A 20,578-nucleotide genomic window follows, 5' to 3' on the forward strand; every position below is an offset into this window, starting at 1 on the left:
AGCTCCAATGTAAACAGAGCAGGCAGGGGCCCTGATTCACGGGCCGCTGGGGCCAGGGTTGGGGGTTGGGGGTGCCCACAGGGCTTGGCTAGTGGGGTTTTGGGGGGGCAGTGGGTGCAAGGAGTTTGGTTTGTGTCTGCCGGCTGGCAGGCAAACGCAACCCACGCGGTGGGGGAGGCTGCTAGCGTGGTGGACCCAGGCCGCGTGGCCCTGTGGCAGCCGAGCCATGGTTTCTAAACTGAGCCAGCTGCAGACGGAGCTCCTGGCGGCCCTGCTCGAGTCAGGGCTGAGCAAAGAGACACTGATCCAGGCACTGGGTGAGCCGGGGCCCTACCTCCTGGCTGGAGAAGGCCCCCTGGACAAGGGGGAGTCCTGCAGCGGCGGTCGAGGGGATCTGGCTGAGCTGCCCAATGGGCTAGGGGAGACTCGGGGCTCCGAGGATGAGACGGACGACGATGGGGAAGACTTCACGCCACCCATCCTCAAAGAGCTGGAGAACCTCAGCCCTGAGGAGGCGGCCCACCAGAAAGCCGTGGTGGAGACCCTTCTGCAGTAAGGAGCCCTTCCCCGTCCCAGCTCCCAGGAAGAGCCTAGAGGGGCCCCTAACGAGCCCCCCTTCTGAGTTGAGTCCCCATGAGCTTTGGCCTTTAGCCTAGTTGCTGGGAAGGGGGACAGGGCCCATGAGAGCCCAGGGGTCCTTGCTTGGAGGTTTGATCCTCCAGCCCCTGAACTGCTCCTCTGCAGAGTCCCAAATCCCATGAGCCGAGGCCTTTAACCCAGTCCTTGGGCAGGGGGGACATTTCCCAGGGGGGTCCAAGACGGGAGAAAAAGCAGGTGAGTTCACAACTCAAATGCCTGGAGAACTGGGCGGGGGGTGGGGTGGAAATTTTTAGCCACTATGATCATTTATACTCTCCAGACCCTAACTCCTGCACTGAGTCCTCAGTGGGTAGGCCCTGGGGGCCAGGAAGCACTGCCAGGGAAGAGGGCCGGAAGCTGGGGTTTGGGGGCTTTCCTGGCCTCCTAGGGACTCATGCATTTAGCCAGGGAAGCCCAGGTCTTTCTTACCTGAGGCAGACAGAGCCTCGAGGTGGGAGCTGCTCCCCTTTCCTGTATGGCCACAGGCACCCCACCTCACCAGCAGGTGCCATTAGAGGCTCCCCATTCTACATCCCTATCCGCTGGCGGACTCCCCGTCTCCTGGAGAACTGGGTGGGTCCTGAGCTCGATGCCTCCCCTCTCCTCAGCAGAGCAGACCTAGTTACTAATTACCCATGTGCTTTATTATTTCTCTTTTGTTTTATAAATTTATAAACGGCAAAAGGCTCTGATAAGGTCTGTGATCATTAACTTGTAGGAATGGTGGCCTGGAAAGATCTGGGCCAACCCACCTCCCAGCTAGTGGGGGTGGGGGATGGGGGTGCGGGGGAGAAGGAAGGATGGCCTGGGGGCTGCAGGGGCCACCCCTCTCCAGCGGCTCCCTGACCTCCACCCTACAGCACCTGCTTGAGGAGGTTCACTACTTCCTGGGCACTGTGCTGAGGTTTCACGGGAATAATTTTCCTTCATGGTGACGAGTCCTGGGCAGAAGCTATGGGTGACTCTGCTTCACAAATGGGGAAACTGGGGCTTAGAGCCGGGAAGGAGCTGGACTAAGTTCACCCAACTGAGGCCCCAAACCTACTCTGTCTGGTGCTCTCCATTGCTATGACCGGGGACCAGAGGCCTGCAGGGGGTGGCCAGGGAGTCAGAGAGAGATCGAGCCCCAGAGATGCTCCAAAGGGGCCCATCTCTTTTCTGTCCAAGGTCCTGATCCCAGCTGGGGTGGGGGAGGGCTGATGAATTCCTGCTTTCCCAGAGGCCTCAGGGAGCCTCCCGAGGGCCTGGACAGGGGGCAGGGGAGCAGTCAGGGCCCCCTGACTTGGCAGGAAGAGGAGGGCAAAGGACTCCAGAGCTGCAGGGGAGGGGCAAAGAGTCAGGCATCCCAGACCCAGGGCAAAGGCAACCCGACGGGGTGGGGCTGGGCCTGACCTGCCCAGGGCCCCAGATGGGATTGGGGGCTTTGGGGTGAGGGTGGAGGCAGGGGATGCTTTCTTACCTGGCTGAGTGAGCTCTCTCGGTCAGCAGCCCCCTTTGGTGGGATGGTGGGGTTGGGGGAGGCTTCATCCACAGCATTTGAAGGGGAAGCAGAGGTCAAAGTGCTTCCTAGGGACCAGCAGAGACCTGGAAGCTGAGGCAGAGAGTGTAGAGAGAGGCCATTGGGGGAGATGGAGAGAGAAGCTGGGAGAAGCAGAACGGAGGAGCCAGGGGGCGGGGGGCTCAGACCCAGCTGGGAGAAGGGGCACGGGAGAGAATGAGGCGCCCCAAGCTTGCAAGGAGGCTGGAGTGCTTCCCGCCTGCCCGGATTGGGTTTTCTTTAATGCTAACAGCATGCTATTTACTTTCCATTTAAATTTGAGATGTTGCTATAAATTATCAACCAGCTCCTTGTTCCTGCAGAGTTTATAACTAACTACCTGGGTTACTTATTGTTCAGGTAACAAAAGGGATCGGAAAACGCCCTGAGTGAAGAAAGTGGGGCCTCCAGCGTCAGGGTCGGGGAAGGAGCCAGGGAGAGAGGGGCGGGGGACCCCTATTGAAGGCCCGGGCCATCGGGGAGGTTGAGGCTGGGAAGACGGTACAGAGGCAGAATGTCTAGTAGAAGCTGTTTCCCGGGAGAAGTCAGTGTCTGGGAAGAAGCCGGGGTGGGTCCTGGGTCCCAGGCCTTCCTGGGGTGCCCCATGTTTGGGGCCACAGCAGGAACCTGAGCTCTTTCTTCAGATCTCCCCCTTAGTTCCCTGAGTGACCTTGGGCAAGTCTGTTCCTCTCCTTCTGCCTCAGTTTCCCACCCTGGCCAAGGAATAAAATCCAAACTCCCTGCCATGGTTTCGTTCCCCTCCCTCCACCCCACCAAATTCCCAGATCTCTTCCCAGGTCTTTCTCTTCCTTGCTGCCTTTGCTGCAGTCATTGTGGCTTTGCTGTTCCTCAGCACCCCAAGCCAATTCCCACCCCAGGGCCTTTGCATTTGCTCTTCCTGCTGCTCAGAACCCCTTTTCAGATCTTCCCATGGCCGGTTCCTTCTCCTTCAGCTCCCTGATTGCTCCATCCAAAAGGGGGCCCCACTCCCCATCACTCTCTTCCACTGCTGTCATTTACTTTCTCCGGTTCCCTGTCATGACTTGTGATCATCTGATTTATCTGTTTGTTTTCTATCTCCTGCCATGAAAACAGAAGCTCTTCAAGGACAAGGCCTGCGTTGCCTTATTTACCACTTGTACCCACATCCTGCCTAGTGGCTGATGCGCAGCAGGAATGAGTGAGTGACTGGGATACTCTGACGCCCTGAAGACATCTGCTGCCCTGTTGGTCAGGGCCCAGCAGCCTGAGACGTGGCCAAGGGACAAACTGGGACCCAGGTTTCCTTCCTGGGTGTCCTCCCGGGTCCTTTCTGTCCCTGATCAGCTCAAATCCCAACCTGTTTCTTTGTTGTTGTTGTTGTTATTTTTGAGACGGAATCTCGCTCTGTCGCCCAGGCTGGACTGCAGTGGCGCGATCTCGGCTCGCTGCAACCTCTGCCTCCCGGGTTCAAGTGATTCTCCCGCCTCAGCCTCCTGAGTAGCTGGGATTACAGGCATGCACCACCATGCCTGGCTGATTTTTTGTATTTTAGTAGAGATGGGGTTTCACTATGTTGGCCAGGCTGTTCTCGAACTCCTGACCTCAGGTGATCCACCCGCCTCGGCCTCCCAAAGTGCTGGGATTACAGGCGTGAGCCACTGCCCCCGGCCTTCAAACCCCAACGTTGAAGTGCTCTGATCCTGCCCATCAGGCAGGATCAGTGCACTGAGACTCAGGAAGCCAGTAGCCAAGGGAGGACAGAGGATCTGACGTCCCCGACAAAAGCCAGACTGCCTGCATCCTAATCCCAGCTCTGCCCCTTTTTAGCTCGAGCACATGATGATTTTATTTTTCTGAGCCTCAGTTTTGTCTGCAGGGTAGAGATGACAATAACCCTTGTCCACAGGGTTAAGTGGCACGGCACATGTAGAGTACACATGTAGTAAGTGCAATACATAGCAGTTATTATTAGTGATCCCATTTTACAGATGAGCAAATTAAGGCTGAGAGAGGCAGTGCCTTACCAAACGAAACTCTTCCAAAAGACTGAAGGCAGGCCAAGACTTAGACCTGCATCCTCCTACCTCACGCTCCATACAGCAACCTCGAGGTCGCACTTTCCCCTCCCCAGTCATTCCTGCTGTTCAACTTGACCATCAACTTACTTCCATACAGTGCTTCAGAGTTCACAAAGGGCTTACAAAATGGGCTAAGCTCATTTTTCTCTCCCCATCTCTGAAGTCTGAAATATCATTAGCCCCATTTCACAGATGAGGAAACTGAGGCACACGAAGGTTAACCAAAGAATCAAGGCCAGATCTAAAGCCCCCACACTGAGAAGTCAGTTCCCCCTCCAGAAGTGGAGAGGAACACCACAACCTTGCATGCCCTGAAACCCCAGGGGCCAGAGGGCAAGAGGCTCAAAGCCTTGGACATCCAATTGATGCCGGAATGGGTAGGAGAGAGAGGAGGAAGATGTGGGTGGGTCTTCACTTCTCCTGCGCTCTGCTGTGTGGGGCCAAGGGTCTCCAGGGCTGCATTGTTAAAATGATGATGATGACAATATTATTGCATAAATTCAGCACTTACTGTGCACCAGGCATTGCCCAAAGTTCATCCTCCCTATGTGAAGCTCATTTAATTTTCCCAGTAGCGGTGTGAGGTAGGGGTGGATTTACCCCACGTTACAGGGCAGATGTGGGTCATGCAAGAGCACGCGTGGCTAGGTTGCAGTGGTGGGATTTGAACCCACGTTGGTTTGACTCAAACCCCTTAGAGTCAAAGCAGGAGATGCCTGGAGACTTGTCCTCTTAGTTCTTTTTTCTTTCTTTTTTTTTTTTTTTTTTTGAGACGGAGTCTTACTCTGTTGCTGGGGCTGGAGTGCAGTGGCACAATCTTGGCTCATTGCAACCTCCGCCTCTCGGGTTCAAGTGATCCTCCTGCCTCAGCCTCCTGAGTAGCTGGGACCACAGGCATATGACACCACACCCAGCTAATTTTTGTATTTTTAGTAGAGAAAGGGTTTCACTATGTTGGCCAGGGTGGTCTCTAACTCCTGACCTCATGTGATCCACCTGCTTCGGCCTCCCAAAGTGCTGGGATTACAGGCATGAACCACCGCGCCCAGCCTTGGCCTCTTAGTTCTGAGCTAGGACAGTTAGAGAAGCTGCCCTCAAAAAGAGTCAGGCCCTTGGAGACTCTGTGTGTGTGTGTGTGTGTGTGTGTGTGTAAGAGACACACAGAGAGACAGACAGAAGAGAGAGAGTGATAGCAAGGGAATGGGGGGTGGGGAGAGAGAGAGAGACATCGATTCAGTAGGTTCTAGCAAAAAGTGGCACAGGTGGCTTCTCCCAGAAAAGAGAAAGACATGCCCTCTTGGTTCTCTGTCTCCTAACTGGCATTTAAAATTCACTTTTTTGTTGTGGATTTTTTGCCCAACTCTACTAGGAATTGTTTAAAAGTGGAACATTCGTATCAGTTGACTTTAACAGTTTGCTTTCCATTTTCACATTCAAAAGCCTGTCTTCTGTTTCTAAGGGTTGCACATGTATTTGTGCAGGGTGGCTGCCCTTTGTTTTATTTTCAAGTTCAGCTTAAATTTGACCTGGCATGGGAGAATGAGAGAGAGAGAGAGAGAGAGAGAGAGAGAGAGAGAAACAGACAGATGTGGAATCAGAGGGACAGGGGCACATAGCAAATCTTTGGTTTGAGCCCAGAAGAGGCTCTCAAAAGGTGAGAGGAAGACTGACCCTATTCTCTTTGTGGGAGAGAGAAAGGAAGGAGGGAGGAAGGGAGGACACGGCACAGGAGGGTGGTGGCTACAGATGGGGGAGGGGAGGCATCGGGCAGCCTGGCTCTAGGATCAGATAAACATGTTTGCCACAGAGCACCAGGCTGGACTTTGTACCGCCCTTTCCCTCTGAGCTCTGACTGGCACTCAGCGAAGCGGGGAGGTGAAGGAGAGAGGATCCTAGGAGCCCCGGAAGGAAGGGAGAGAGAGAAGCTGGGGAGAGGCCTGGTGGGGGGTGGTCCTGGCAACATGAAATGTTTTTGAGTCCCAGCTAGATCACCTTGCACAAGTGACTGAGCCTTTCTGAGCCTCAGTTTTCTCTCTGCAAAATGGGCACAGCGTCTACTTCCTAGGGTTATAAGATGTAAGTGGCCAGCCCTTAGCACGGTAGCTGGCTCAAAGTAAACTTGAGTAAATCTCAAGTAAAATTTCAGAACTTTTTTTTTTTTCAGACAGGGTTTCACTCTGTCGCCAAGGCTGGAGTGCCGTGGCGCGATCACCACTCATTGTAGCCCCGGCCTCTCGGGCTCTAGAGATTCTCTTGTCTCAGCCTTCTGAGTAGCTGGGACTACAGGCTTGTGCCACCACACCTGGCTAATTTCTCTATTTTTTGTAGAAACAGAGTCCCATTATGTTGTCCCAGGCTGGTCTCAAACTCCTGGGCTCAAGGAATTCTCCCACCTCAGCCTCCTGAGAAGCTGGGACTACAGGTGTGCACCACCATGCCTGGCTAATTTTTTTTTTTTTTTTTTTTTTTATAGAGACAGAGTCTCGCTATGTTGTCCAGGCCGGTCTTGAACTACAGGACTCAAGTGATCCTCCCACCTCGGCCTTTCAAAGAGCTGGGATTACCAGCGTGAGCCATCATACCTGGTTTACAATTCAGTTTTAAATATTATATATGCCAAGGTGGGAGGATCGCTTGAGCCCAGGAGTTTGAGACCAGCCTGGCCAACATAGTGAGACCCTGTCTCTACCAAAAAAAAAAAAAAGTACAAAAATTAGCTGGGCATGTTGGCATGTGTCTGTGGTCCCAAGTACTTGGGAGTCTGAGGTGGGAGGACCAGTTGAGCCCAGGAGTCTGAGGCTACAGTGAGCTGTGATCATGCCACTGCACTCCAGCCTGGGAGACAGAGCAAGTAGCCTCTAAAAAGAAAAATAAATAAATAAAAATAAATATTGTCTGGGCGCGGTGGCTCACACCTGTAATCCCAGCACTTTGGGAGGCCAAGGTGGGTGGATCATCTGAGGTCAGGAGTTTGAGACCGGCCTGGCCAACATGGTGAAACCCTGTCTCTACTAAAAATATAAAAATTAGCTGGGTGTGGTAGTGTGCACCCGTAATCCCAGCTACTTGAGAGGCTGAGGCAGGAGAATCGCTTGAAGCTGGGAATCGGAGGTTGTAGTGAGCTGAGCTCGCGCCACTGCACTCCAGCCTGGCCACACAGCAAGGCTTTGTCTCAAAAAAAACTAAATAAAAATAAAATATTATGTATGCATATATAGTATATTATATATTACATAATTTACAAAGTACACAAGGACAACAGAGAAAACTGTCCTTCTCACTCCTGTCCCCAGCACCCCGTTCTCCTCTGGAAGGAACCAGAGTCCCCAGTTCCTTGCGTGCCCTCCGGTATTTTACACGTGCACAGATATGTAGAAATCCTCTTTTACCTCACTTCAAATTTTTCATAAATAGCAGCACAGCAGACACACCAGATAAACTCCGCTCCATCTGGGCACATAGAGCTTCCTCAGTGGGGTTTTTTCAGTGGTTGCATTGAACAGATGCACCTCCATTTAGTTAATCAGTATCCTTTTGCTGGGCTCCTTGGTCGCTTCCAATCTTTTGCTATGGCAAGCAACGTGGCAAGGAATTGCCTTCTACTTGTGCCATTTGTCACCTGTGCCGATATTAGAAGCCTCAAATTCTAGAGGCGAATTGCTCAGTGAGGCAGGGGAGAGCACAGGCTGTGGAATCACGCAGACCCAGGTTCAAATCCCAGTATGCCTGTTTCAGTGCTGCTGTATTGAGCTGTATTTATCTGTAACTTTTTTTGTTTGTTTGTTTTTTGAGACAGAGTCTCGCTCTGTCGCCCAGGCTGGAATGCAGTGGCACAATCTCTGCTCACTGCAACCTCTGCCTCCTAGGTTCAAGCAATTCTCTTGCCTCAGCCTCCCGAGTAGCCAGGATTACAGGCACCTGCCACAATACCTGACTTATTTTTTATTTTTATTTTTTTTGTAGAGATGTGTTTCTCCATGTTGGCCAGGCTGGTCTCGAACTCCCGACCTCAGGAGACCCGCCCACCTTGGCCTCCCAAAGTGCTGGGATTAGAGGCGTGAGTCACTGCACCCAGGCTATCTGTGACATATTGGTAATACAAGTTCAGGAGAGGGAGAGAGAAAGAGGCGGGGATTGAGACAGAGCAGCAGAGGAGGAGAGAAAATTTATATGGCTCAGACAGTCTGATCCCTTCTGTTCCCCCATGGGGAGACCCACAGTGAGCAGAGACATGAGTCGCAGGTGGCATCAGGTCCCTTGAGTCTCTCCGGTGGGAGAATCTCAGCCCACAGAGTAGGATTCCAGTGTTCATATGCATTTTTGGTACTATGAGGCTTCTGAATGTCAACCCTGTCACCTGGGACTCTGTTGAAAAACCAGCCGCAGCCAGGCGCGGTGGCTCACACCTGTAATCCCAGCACTTTGGGAGGCCGAGGCGGGCGGATCACGAGATCAGGAGATTGAGACCATCCTGGCTAACATGGTGAAACCCTGTCTCTACTAAAAATACAAAAAAATTAGCTGGGCATGGTGGCGGGCGCCTGTAGTCCCAGCTACTCAGGAGGCTGAGACAGGAGAATGGCGTGAACCCGGGAGGCGGAGCTTGCAATGAGCCAACATCGCACCACTGCAGTCCAGTGTGGGCGACAGAGTGAGACTCTGTCTCAAAAAAAGAAAAGAAAAGAAAAACCAGCCGCCTGTTCTGGTGCTGTGGGGAAACTGGCCTGGCCATAGCCAAGGGTACAGATTTTCAGGAAGCTTTTTTTTTTTTTTTTTTTTTAAAGATAGAGTCTCACTCTATCACCCAGGCTGGAGTGCAGTGGTGAGATTTAGGCTCACTGCAACCTCCACCTCCCACGTTCAAGCAATTCTCCTGCCTCAGCCCCCCAAGTAGCTGGGATTACAGGCTCCCACCACCATGCCCAGCTAATTTTTGTATTTTTACTAGAGACAGAGTTTCACCATGTTGGCCAGGTTGGTATCGAACTCCTGACCTCAGGTGATCCGCCCACCTCAGGCTCCTAAAGTGCTGGAATTACATACAGGTGGGAGCCACCGCACCCAGCCTCAGGAAGCATTTTAACTTTGTGATTTTTTGCCCGAAAGGCTGTCTTAGAACTGAATCCTTTCAGGTGGATGGGACTCTGCTTGCCCTGTGACCTTGGGCAAGGGATAAAATGATGCAAATTCTGTGGGCCTCAGTGGCTTCTCTCTCTCTATATATATATATGTGTGTGTGTGTGTGTGTGTGTGTGTGTGCGTGTGTATGTGTGTGTACATATATGTGTGTGTATATATGTGTGCGTGTGTGTATACATATGTATATATATATGTTTGTGCCCTAATCACTGGCAGTAAATGCACTTTTTTTCTTTTCTTTTTTTGAGACAGGGTCTTGTGCTGTCACCCAGGCTGGAGTGGGTGTAAAATTGGAGAATCCATATTTCTTTCCTTGTTTCCAGATTCAATGCTTTCCTTTTTCCAGCAAGTCTCCTTCATCCATCCATCCATCATCCATCCACCCACCCATCCACCAATCCATCCATCCATTCATCCAACCAACCATATATCCATCCATCATCCATCCACCCATCTGTCCATCCACTCTACCCTACCATCCATCCACCAGTCCATCCATCTACCAATTCATCCACCCATCTGCTCATCCATCCATTCACCCATCCATCCATCCATTCACCCATCCATCCATTTACCCATCCATCCATCCATCCGTCCGTCCACCCATCCATCCATTCACCCATCCATCCATCTATGCACATATCTTCATCTGTGTTGTGTGTCTGTGTATCCATATTTCTAAACCTTCATCTGTTCCAGTGTCTGTGTCCATAGACCTGTGTCCACATGTTTGTCATGTGTGTGTGTCTAGAAGTCTCTGTCCTCATGACCATGTGTCTGTGTCCCTGTGTCCTGGCATAAATGACCATACCTCCCTGTCCCTGAGTCCAAGTGTAGGCCCCTGGGCTCCATAACTGCTTTCATGTACAGTCCCCACCCTCAGGGCTGACAAGGTTCCAGCACCCAGGACCCCAGCCCCACCTATGGGGAGAGACACCCCTTGCTGAGCAGACCCTGTCCTTGCCCTCCTCCCAGGGAGGACCCGTGGCGTGTGGCAAAGATGGTCAAGTCCTACCTGCAGCAGCACAACATCCCACAGCGGGAGGTGGTCGACACCACTGGCCTCAACCAGTCCCACCTGTCCCAACACCTCAACAAGGGCACTCCCATGAAGACGCAGAAGAGGGCTGCCCTGTACACCTGGTACGTCCGCAAGCAGCGAGAGGTGGCGCAGCGTAAGTAATGACCCTACCCTGTGTCTTCCCTGGGAGGGCCCAGGACTCTCCCCTAACTCATAGGTGGGGGCTGGAAGCTTCACCATCCCCATTACATAGACAGGTAGATGGAAAGGAAGTCAGTGGGATTCAACCGGCATTTATTACCTATTCCGCACCAGGCACTCTGTGGGACGGGAGTAGGCTTGGTCCTGAACATCCAAAGATGAATGAACTGGGTCCCTGCTTTCTTTTACTTTTTCTTTTTTTTTTTTTTTGAGACAGAGTTTTGCTCTTACTGCCCAGGCTGGAGTTCAGTGGCGCGACCTCAGCTCACTGTGACCTCCTCCTCCCAGGTTCAAGCATGGTGGTGTGCCACAATCTCAGCTACTGGGGAGGCTGAGGTGGGAGGACTGTTTGAGCCCAGGGGTTCGGGTCCAACCTGGACAACATGGCAAGGTTCCTCCTCTAAAAAAGAAAGAAAGGAAATATAGGAAAGGGAGGAAGGGAGGATGGAAGGAAGGAAGGAAGGAAGGAAAAGAAAAGAAGGAAAAGAAAGAAAAAGGACGAGAGAAAGAAAGAAAGGCAATACACATTCAGTTTAAAAAAAGGAAGAAAAACAGAGTTTATAAGAAAAATTAGATGCCTTTCCCCTAAAACAGCCACTGGAATTCCCAGACTCTTGTGTATCCTTCCAGAGAGATTTTCTGCACATAGTAGCAATAGATATGTTATTTTCTTGCACTTTTTCTGATTAATGGGAACATACTAGACACACTATTTTACACGTTGTGTTTTGTCTCTTGGCAATAAATCCTGTACATCTTTTCATCTCAGCACTGAGAGATTGATGGATCTCATTTTTATAAGGGCTGCTGGCTGTTATTTGTTTAACTGGCCACCTACTGAAGGACTTTTAGGGATTTTGCAATCTGCAAATACAACCAACTGCAGCAAAAAACATCCTTCTTTATATAAGTGTGTGTTCACATGTGACTATGTCTGTAGGATAAATTCCTAGAAGTGGAATGCTGGAACACAGAGTAGCTGCTTTAAAATCTTGGGTACATATTGGCATAGTTCCTTCCAAAGAAGTTATATCAATTTACACTTCCACCAACAGTAAAAATCACTGTTGAAAAAAAAAATGTATGCAGGCCGGGTGTGGTGGCTCATACCTGTAATCCCAGCACTTTGGGAGGCTGAGGCGGATGGATCACTTGAGGGCAGGAGTTTGAGACCAGCCTGGCCAACATGGTGAAACCCCGTCTTAACTAAAAATACAAAAATGAGCTGGACATAGTGGCACACGCCTGTAATCCCAGCTACTTGGGAGGCCAAGGCAAGGGAATCCCTTGAACCCAGGAGGCAGAGGTTGCAGTGAGCCAAGATCACGCCACTGCACTCCAGCCTGGGTGATAGAGGGAGACTCTGTCAAATAAATAAATGCATGTATGTATGTATGTATGTATGCATGCATGCAATAGACAGCTCTAGTCCTTACTCTATAGCTACCCCTCATCCCAATTATTGGGGTGTTCACACTCTACTGTGCTGTAATACACACTTGGAAAAACAGTACATTTTAATACTATTTTAATTTGTATGAGAAGAAACAATAAAGATTTATTTTGAAAATCTGTTAGAACTAGATTTAGTTTCTGAGAGAAATCGTGTTCTCCTAAAACCATCACTAGATGAAATTTTACAATATTCGATAAAATGCATTAAAAAATTTCTAACAGTTAGAAATGTCATCAAGGACTTCAGCCTAGAGCTGAGAAGAGATGCAAACTGTGGCCCAAATAGCTTTCCCTGGGGGATTTTTAACTTTTAAGGAGAAATTGGAGAATTTGAGATGCAGAGTCAATATATGACTGAAGTATTAGGACTCTTTCAGTAACAGGGGACAGAACCCCAACTCAAATGGATTTAAACAGAAAAGAGAATGTATCAACTGAAGCAATGTGAGGAGTCCAGGGCTGCTTCAGGCATGGCTGGATCAAGGGGCTCAAATGAGGTTCCCACAGCATTTCTTGACTCTTTTCTTTTTTGTTAGCTTCATTCTCAGACTCTCCTCATATAGGCAAAGATGGGTTCTGGAAGCCCTGGGCTGCCGTCCTACCAGCTTAGTAACCTCGGAAGGAAAAGAGCTCTTCTTTTCAGCTACTTTCAGTTGAATGACTCTTTTTATACTTAATAATGTAAACTTTTATTTATTTTATTTTTTGAGATGAGGTCTTGCCATGTTGCCCAGGCTAGTTTTGAACTTCTGGACTCAAGTGATCCCTGCCTCAACCTCTTAAGTAGCTGGAATGGCAGGCACGCACCACCGTGTCTGCTATAACAGAAACTTTTAAATGACGTCTAACATAAAAAGTGCACAAATCCAAAGCATACAGCTCAATGAATTTTCACAAAGTGAACACACGAATACAGATAAAAAATAGAATACTGCCAGCTCCCAGCCTGGTGTGGTTGTACCCACCTGTAATCCCAGCACATTTGGGAGGCAAAGGTGGGAGGATCACTTGAGCCCAAGAGTTCAAGACCAGCCTGGGCAACAGAAGGAGACCCCATCTCTACAAACAATAAAAATAAAAATAAATGAGCCAGGTGTGGTGCACCAGGTGTGTAGTCCTAGCCACTTGTGCCTGCTGCTGCTTCTTGGCACTGAGATGGTGAGGGCCCTGCTGCTGCTGCTGCTGTGCTTCTGATTCAGAATCTACCTTCCTCTCTTCTCATAAAGTGCTGTCCTAGCACTTGTGTGTCCCAGTCCTTCGGTGGCCTGCTCAGGGATAATCCAGTAGACTCGTTTCCAGTAAAGTGATACCAGCCGATGGCGGCTGGCTGGGTCTCTTCCTCTAGCTAACATTTGCATTTTAAGCCTGATTTTCAAGTCTGGAAAGCTGATTATAATTCTGAATCTACTGAGGACATATGGCTAAAGTTTTTGCTCTCCTGCATGACCCTGGAAAAATATGTAAGCTCTCTGAGCCTCAGCTTCCTCATCTGTAAAATGGGGATAGTAAATGTGCCAAATCAGAACAAAGGCTAATGCTTACCTGCAGTCTTGTATTGAGAAGGACGGTGAGATCATATCTTGGGTTGGTAGGAAAGCATTCAGGGATTGATTAGTGATGTTTGCCTTGAACACAGATTAAGAAAGTGATGGCATGTGTGCTGTGTGTTTGTCATCACTGGATTAGATGATTTCTAAGTTCTAGCTGTGAGCTCCTCTGGTTCAGCACCCTGGCAATGAGAAAAAGTCAAGGGCAAGGTCAGGGGAACAGACCTGGGAAGGTGAGAGTGGCCAGTACCCCACTCATGGCTTTCTGTGCCTGCAGAGTTCACCCATGCAGGGCAGGGAGGGCTGATTGAAGAGCCCACAGGTGATGAGCTACCAACCAAGAAGGGGCGGAGGAACCGTTTCAAGTGGGGCCCAGCATCCCAGCAGATCCTGTTCCAGGCCTATGAGAGGCAGAAGAACCCCAGCAAGGAAGAGCGAGAGACGCTGGTGGAGGAGTGCAATAGGTACAGCAGCGGGTGGGAAACAGTGCTGGTTTGGTCTGGGCTGCGGCAAGGCCAGGAAAGGGGAAGGTGACTCTAGGTCCTGTAAAACGCTGTCCAGTCGCCAAGAACTCCTGATGTTGGCTTAGCCTGGCCCAGAAAATTGAGAATACTTGAACCTAAACCCATTCCTCGCAGCCCCCTTGCACCCTGGACACCAAGCAACCCCTTCCATGGATGCTCACCTGATTGATTCCCTCCACAATCCTATGGCTCTTTTGCCCACTTTATTAATGGAGATACTGAGGTCAGAGAGACTGTCACTTGCCCAAGGTCACACAGCAGACCTGGCATTGGAACCCAGATCTACCAGCCTCAAACCCTCCAGCAGAGCTCAACTTCTCAGAACACTCCCCCTCATGCCCAGGACAGGGTTCCTCTGAGCCTGGCCTGGAGGCTTATGGGTGGCTATTTCTGCAGGGCAGAATGTATCCAGAGGGGGGTGTCCCCATCACAGGCACAGGGACTGGGCTCCAACCTCGTCACAGAGGTGCGTGTCTACAACTGGTTTGCCAACCGGCGCAAAGAAGAAGCCTTCCGGCACAAGCTGGCCATGGACACATACAGCGGGCCCCCACCAGGGCCAGGCCCGGGACCTGCGCTGCCCGCTCACAGCTCCCCTGGCCTGCCCCCACCTGCCCTCTCCCCCAGTAAGGTCCACGGTGAGTGGTATGTGGGGACAAGGGACACGTGAGAAGGTGGGAGGGTTGGGGAGGACTGTCCCAGTGACAGCAGTCACCTAAACCTCTTACTCTTAGCACTTCAGTTTGGTCCCATTCCATTCACGCCACTCCTTATCACTCTACTTCACTCTGTTCATTCATCCATTCCACTCTATCTCCATTCCATTCACTCTACTCCTTTCCACTCTATTCAATCCATCCACTACAATTAACCCCATTCCATCCACTCCATTCACCTCCACTCCATCCACTATCTTCGACTCCACTCCATCCATTCTACTCCATCCACTCCACTCAACTCCACTCCATCCACTCCACTCCATCCTTCCATCCAACTTTATCCCATCCACTATATTCAACTCCACTCCATCCACTCTACTCCTACTACCTTCAACTCTACCCCATCCACTCCACTCCATCCATTCCATCCAACTTCATCCCATCTACTACATGCAACTTCACTCCATCCTTCCACCCAACTTCATTCCATCCACTACATTCAACTCCACTCCATCCACTCTACTCCATCTACTACCTTCAACTCTACCCCATCCACTCCACTCCACCCATTCCAGCCAACTTCATCCCATCTACTACATGCAACTCCACACCGTCCACTCCACGTCATATCATTCCACTCAACTCAACCTAAGTTGATTTGGGTTAATTCAATTCAATTCATTCATTTCAGATTGTATCAATTCAATTCATTTCAATTCAACTAAATTCAGTCAAATTCAGTTCAGTTGTCTTCTACTGAGCACCTACTGCATGTCAGGTATAGCACTAGGCAGTGGGGGGAATGGAGCTAATAAATGCAGTCCTAGCCTTCAAGGAACTGGGAGCAGCTGACGCAGGGCTTGGTAAAAGGTAGAAACACAGGCGGATTTGCTGGCTGCATAAAGGCAGACAGGCAGCTGGCCTAAGCAAACCAATGGAGTTTGAAGTGATGAGGGCTACGGAGGCAGGGGAGGGCAGGGCAGTGGGGTGCTGAGGCAGGACACTGCTTCTCTCTCCAGGTGTGCGCTATGGACAGCCTGCAACCAGTGAGACTGCAGAAGTGCCCTCAAGCAGCGGTGGTCCCTTAGTGACAGTGTCTACACCCCTGCACCAAGTGTCCCCCACAGGCCTGGAGCCCAGCCACAGCCTGCTGAGCACAGAAGCCAAGCTGGTGAGCGTCCCTGCTTGTAAGGAAAACCCAACCTCATCTTTCCTTGGCAGGGAGATTCTGCGGCAGTCCCTAGGGAGGCCCTGTGGGGACCCTGGCCCCCCACTCCCCGACTCAGCTTGGCTTCCCCTCGTAGGTCTCAGCAGCTGGGGGCCCCCTCCCCCCTGTCAGCACCCTGACAGCACTGCACAGCTTGGAGCAGACATCCCCAGGCCTCAACCAGCAGCCCCAGAACCTTATCATGGCCTCACTTCCTGGGGTCATGACCATCGGGCCTGGTGAGCCTGCCTCCCTGGGTCCTACGTTCACCAACACAGGTGCCTCCACCCTGGTCATCGGTAAGCTGGTGGGGATGGGTGGGCACCTGGGTGGGAGGCTCATGGGGCAACCACAGAATCCAGGAGCTGGAAGAGCCACTGGGACTCACTCATTCATTCATTCATACAACATGTATTTATCCAGTGCCTACTCTGGACCAGTCACTGTGCTACATCAGTGACACGTGGGTGAACCAGACAGACCAAAATCTCAGCAACTCAAGCAGGGAGGCAGGCACTAAGCAGAATACATCAATTCTGTGACACCTCAGAAGGTGAAGGGTCTATGGGCAAATTACAGCAGGGTAAGGGGGACTGATGTTTTCTAAGTGTTTTATGAAGAAAAATTAAACCCAGAAAGCCCTTATTTGCAGGTACAATTATGCAGAAGCCCAGTACATAAGATAGATAGGGAGCTGCTAGGAGAGGGGAGCAGAGAGCTAACCCCAGGGCCTTTGCACTGCTGTGGGACCCCAGGGCTCCAGGGAACCTCAGTTTGACAACTTTTGAACAAGTCACTGCCTGCCTCTCCCACTAGCCTAGATAAAGAGCTAAAGGCTCAGAGAGGCGGAATGACTTGCCAGAGCCACTTAAATTAGTGGCAGGTCCCAGTGGAGGGCTGTTTCCTGACCACCCTGCCCCCTCCTCCAAACCACGGGCTCTAGGAAGGAGAGGTGGTGCCCTTGGGAGGTCTTGGGCGGGGGTGGGATATAACTGGGGTGCCCAGCTGATTCCCACCCCTTCCACTCCAGGCCTGGCCTCCACGCAGGCACAGAGTGTACCAGTCATCAACAGCATGGGCAGCAGCCTGACCACCCTGCAGCCCGTCCAGTTCTCCCAGCCGCTGCACCCCTCCTACCAGCAGCCACTCATGCCACCTGTGCAGAGCCATGTGACCCAGAGCCCCTTCATGGCCACCATGGCTCAGCTGCAGAGCCCCCACGGTGAGCGCCCTGTGCCCCCCACAGCGGGAGATGATGATAGAGGTTGGCTGTCAATGGATGCAGGGGAAAGGGGTGCCTGGCAGGCACTGCAGTCTGAGTGTGTCTCCGGGACAAGTGTGTTTCCGTGACTGAGGGTGTCTGCAGGCCACAGTGTGTTCCCATGTGAATGCACGTATCCGTGTGTGTGCACATGACTGCTTGTGTGAGCAGATCCCTAGTGCGCGTCTGGGTGTGTATCGGTTGTGCATGCGTTTGTGTGTGCGTGCCTGTGTTTCTCTGAAACTCTTAGGGCCGTACGAATTTCTAAAATCTATTCAGATTTTAGAAAGGTAATCTGGGGCCAGGGGTTGTGGCTCACGCCTGTAATCCCAGTACTTTGGGAGGCCAAGGTGGGCGGATCACTTGAGGTCAGGAGTTCAAGACCAGCTTGGCCAACACGGTGAAACCCCGTCTCTACTAAAAGTACAAAAATTAGCCAGGTGTGGAGGCACGTGCCTGTAGCCCCAGCTACTTGAGAGGCTGAGGCAGGAGAATCGCTTGAACCTGGGAGGCGGAGGTTGCAGTGAGCTGAGATTGTGCCACTGCACTGCAGCCTGGGCAACAGATATGCCAGCTATCACAGAACACTCCCAGCTGGATTTGAGACAGCCCCCTGTGATCAAAGCACTGCTATTTCTGCAGCCAAAGGTAGGATTTCTACAAGGCAGTTTAAACACTCATAACCTCATGTCAGGTTCAGGCTGGGTTTTGCCACCAAATGAGCTCTAGTGCCAATCTTGAGGAAATCTTTTGGTTTCAGACCTTTTTGGAATCTGGGAGTGGGTTAAGAGATTTGGGGCATGTATATGTCTGTGTGTATGTGGTTGGGAGTGTGTGTGTTACATTTTTATCTGAGTCACTGTGAGAATATGTGGTTTATGTGCATTTTCCTAGCGTGTGTGTGTCTCTTGTGGGGTCTATGTGTCTCCTGCGGGGTGGGTGGAGGTGCTGTAGGCAAAACGTGGGGTTATATTTGGAAAGGTGGCCTGGAGATGGAAGTACTGCTGTCCTCTGCCTTGCTCTTTGACAGGAGCCACCTGAACTTAGTACATAGCACCTGTGTTTAGTATAGTAGCACCTGTGCTTAGTACACAGCACCTGAGTTTAGTATAGTAGCACCTGTGCTTAGTACATAGCGCCTGTGTTTAGTACAGTAGCACCTGTGCTTAGTACATAGCGCCTGTGTTTAGTACAGTAGCACCTGTGCTTAGTACGTAGCACCTGTGCTTAGTACAGTAGCCCTGCACCCGCACCTCCCGTTCCCTTTCATACCTGCTGTCTCCAGGTGACAAGAGAAGCTGGAGTTGGTTTCTGGCCTCCTCTAGGCTCCCCTGCTTCAATCCCAGCTGAGCAGTTCCCTGTAATGAGGAGAGGGTCTGTTCCTCTATCCGGAGCCCCCACTTTTCAAAGTCAGCCCTGGATCTCCAACTGCTGCCCAGCCTGGCTGTTCAGCAGGCCCCATGCCCCCCTTTCCCCAGTCTTGAGGCCTGGGACTGGGGCTGTCAGGCACGTCTGCCACGTCTGCCCCTCTCTCCCCTGCGGCCAGCCCTCTACAGCCACAAGCCCGAGGTGGCCCAGTACACCCACACGGGCCTGCTCCCGCAGACTATGCTCATCACCGACACCACCAACCTGAGCGCCCTGGCCAGCCTCACGCCCACCAAGCAGGTAAGGTCCAGGCCTGCTGGCCCTCCCTCGGCCTGTGACAGAGCCCCTCACCCCCACATCCCCCGGGTTCAGGAGGCTGCTCTGCTCCCCCAGGTCTTCACCTCAGACACTGAGGCCTCCAGTGAGTCTGGGCTTCACACGCCGGCCTCTCAGGCCACCACCCTCCACGTCCCCAGCCAGGACCCTGCCGGCATCCAGCACCTGCAGCCGGCCCACCGGCTCAGCGCCAGCCCCACGGGTGAGAGGCCCTGGCTCCGCCCCCTCCCTTACTGTCCCTGCCCCCTTCCACGTTGGTCCCACCCCTTTTGTTGCTGTCCGTCACTGTGGGGCTGTGCATGCAGCAGGCCTAGGGCTGCTGCGAGGAAGCACTGGCAGGCATGGCGGTGGGGGGAGGGGGCCTGGGGTTCCCCGCCTCCCAGACACCGCCTATGTGCCCATGAAGCCCAAGAGGCACAGACGACCCCAGGAAGATGGGGCCCACCTTACAAGAACATCTCAGGGACTGGATTGAGGAAAAAGATGAAGTACTCATTAGAGGCAGTGGAGGGTAATGATAAGGACCAGGTCTGTGAGCCAGAAGCGACTCTTGCACGTGTTTGGTTTGGCTTGGCTCAGGGTTGAACATTCTTTGAATTTGTTGCCAACATTTCAAAATCAGGAATTTTCACATATAAATCCGGATTTCTGGCATCTTTTGGAAAATTGGAAAAATTCATATTCCCATGTAACAGTGCACCAGGCCTCACTGCATCCACTCACATCGGCTCCAATGACCCCTGGCGGTGGGGCAGTCACCTCAGTTTGTAATCCATGATGTCATTGGCAGGAGTGGGCACTTTGGAGTCAGGTGGCTGGGCTTTGCAGCCTGCCTTTTTGCAAGTTGCCCCCTTTCTATAAGGTTCCTGGACCCGGCCCTGGCAGCTGTCATGACAGCCACTGAGGCCATTCTGTGTCCTGGCATTCACCCCAGGAGGCGTGTCCATGATCACCCCCATTTTACGGATGACAAAATGGACACTCAAGGAGGGGAGGGACTTGCCTCATCTCCCACAGCTACCAGATGGCAGGGCCAGAACTCGAACCCAGGTCCAACCTCAAAGCCCATTCTCTTAACCATTGCCATCAGTCAGGGTTCTCCAGGAACACAGAACCAACAGATTTATTTGAAGGACTTGGCTGGTGTCTGCGGGGGGTGGCAGACCTGAAATCTGTTGCTGGCAACTCTGCGGACTGAATTCTGCAGCCTTGAGGCAGAATTCCTTCTTCTCTGGGAAACCGGTTTTTGCTCTTACGGCCTTCCACTGATGCAGGAGGCCCACCCATATTTTCAGGGTGATCTCCTTTACTCAAAGCCAACTGATTGTGGCGTTAACCACATCTACAAAGCACCTGCATTCACAGCAGCGCCTAGATTGGCGTTAGGCTCAGCCTAGCCAAGCCAACACGTACAACTACCTACCTCGGCATCTCACCGGGGCTTCAGTATTCCCACTAAGAGGTACTGAGGCCACTCCCTGGGCGGCCCCGGACCCTGGCTGGGAGGCTCCCTTTGTTAAGAACCGAGGGTAGAGGTATGACTTTGGGTTCCTGTTATCTGCTGTGATCCAGGAGGTGTGGCCCTGCCTCCCCATCCCGAGTACCCCTAGGGACGGGCAGGTGC

The 20,578-nt window shown here is 51.9% G+C and overlaps 1 protein-coding gene across 3 annotated transcripts in view; it reads left to right on the forward strand.

The window, feature by feature from the left end:
* The window catches only part of HNF1A (HNF1 homeobox A), a 22,062-nt gene continuing 1,484 nt past the window's right edge, over positions 1-20,578 (forward strand). The window contains exons 1-9 of one of the 3 annotated variants that reach the window (XM_030821511.1): positions 1-552; positions 10,351-10,550; positions 13,877-14,063; positions 14,520-14,761; positions 15,802-15,953; positions 16,087-16,288; positions 17,020-17,211; positions 18,797-18,918; positions 18,991-19,156. In XM_030821511.1, coding sequence (XP_030677371.1) covers positions 227-552; positions 10,351-10,550; positions 13,877-14,063; positions 14,520-14,761; positions 15,802-15,953; positions 16,087-16,288; positions 17,020-17,211; positions 18,797-18,918; positions 18,991-19,156 — 1,789 coding nt within the window. In that variant the 5' untranslated portion in view covers positions 1-226. Of the gene's footprint in view, positions 553-10,350; positions 10,551-13,876; positions 14,064-14,519; positions 14,762-15,801; positions 15,954-16,086; positions 16,289-17,019; positions 17,212-18,796; positions 19,157-20,578 lie in introns of all 3 variants that reach the window. The other 2 variants (XM_030821512.1, XM_030821510.1) reach the window with 2 other exon arrangements.

Source organism: Nomascus leucogenys, chromosome 10 (assembly GCF_006542625.1).
Source record: "Nomascus leucogenys isolate Asia chromosome 10, Asia_NLE_v1, whole genome shotgun sequence".
NCBI lineage: Eukaryota > Metazoa > Chordata > Mammalia > Primates > Hylobatidae > Nomascus > Nomascus leucogenys.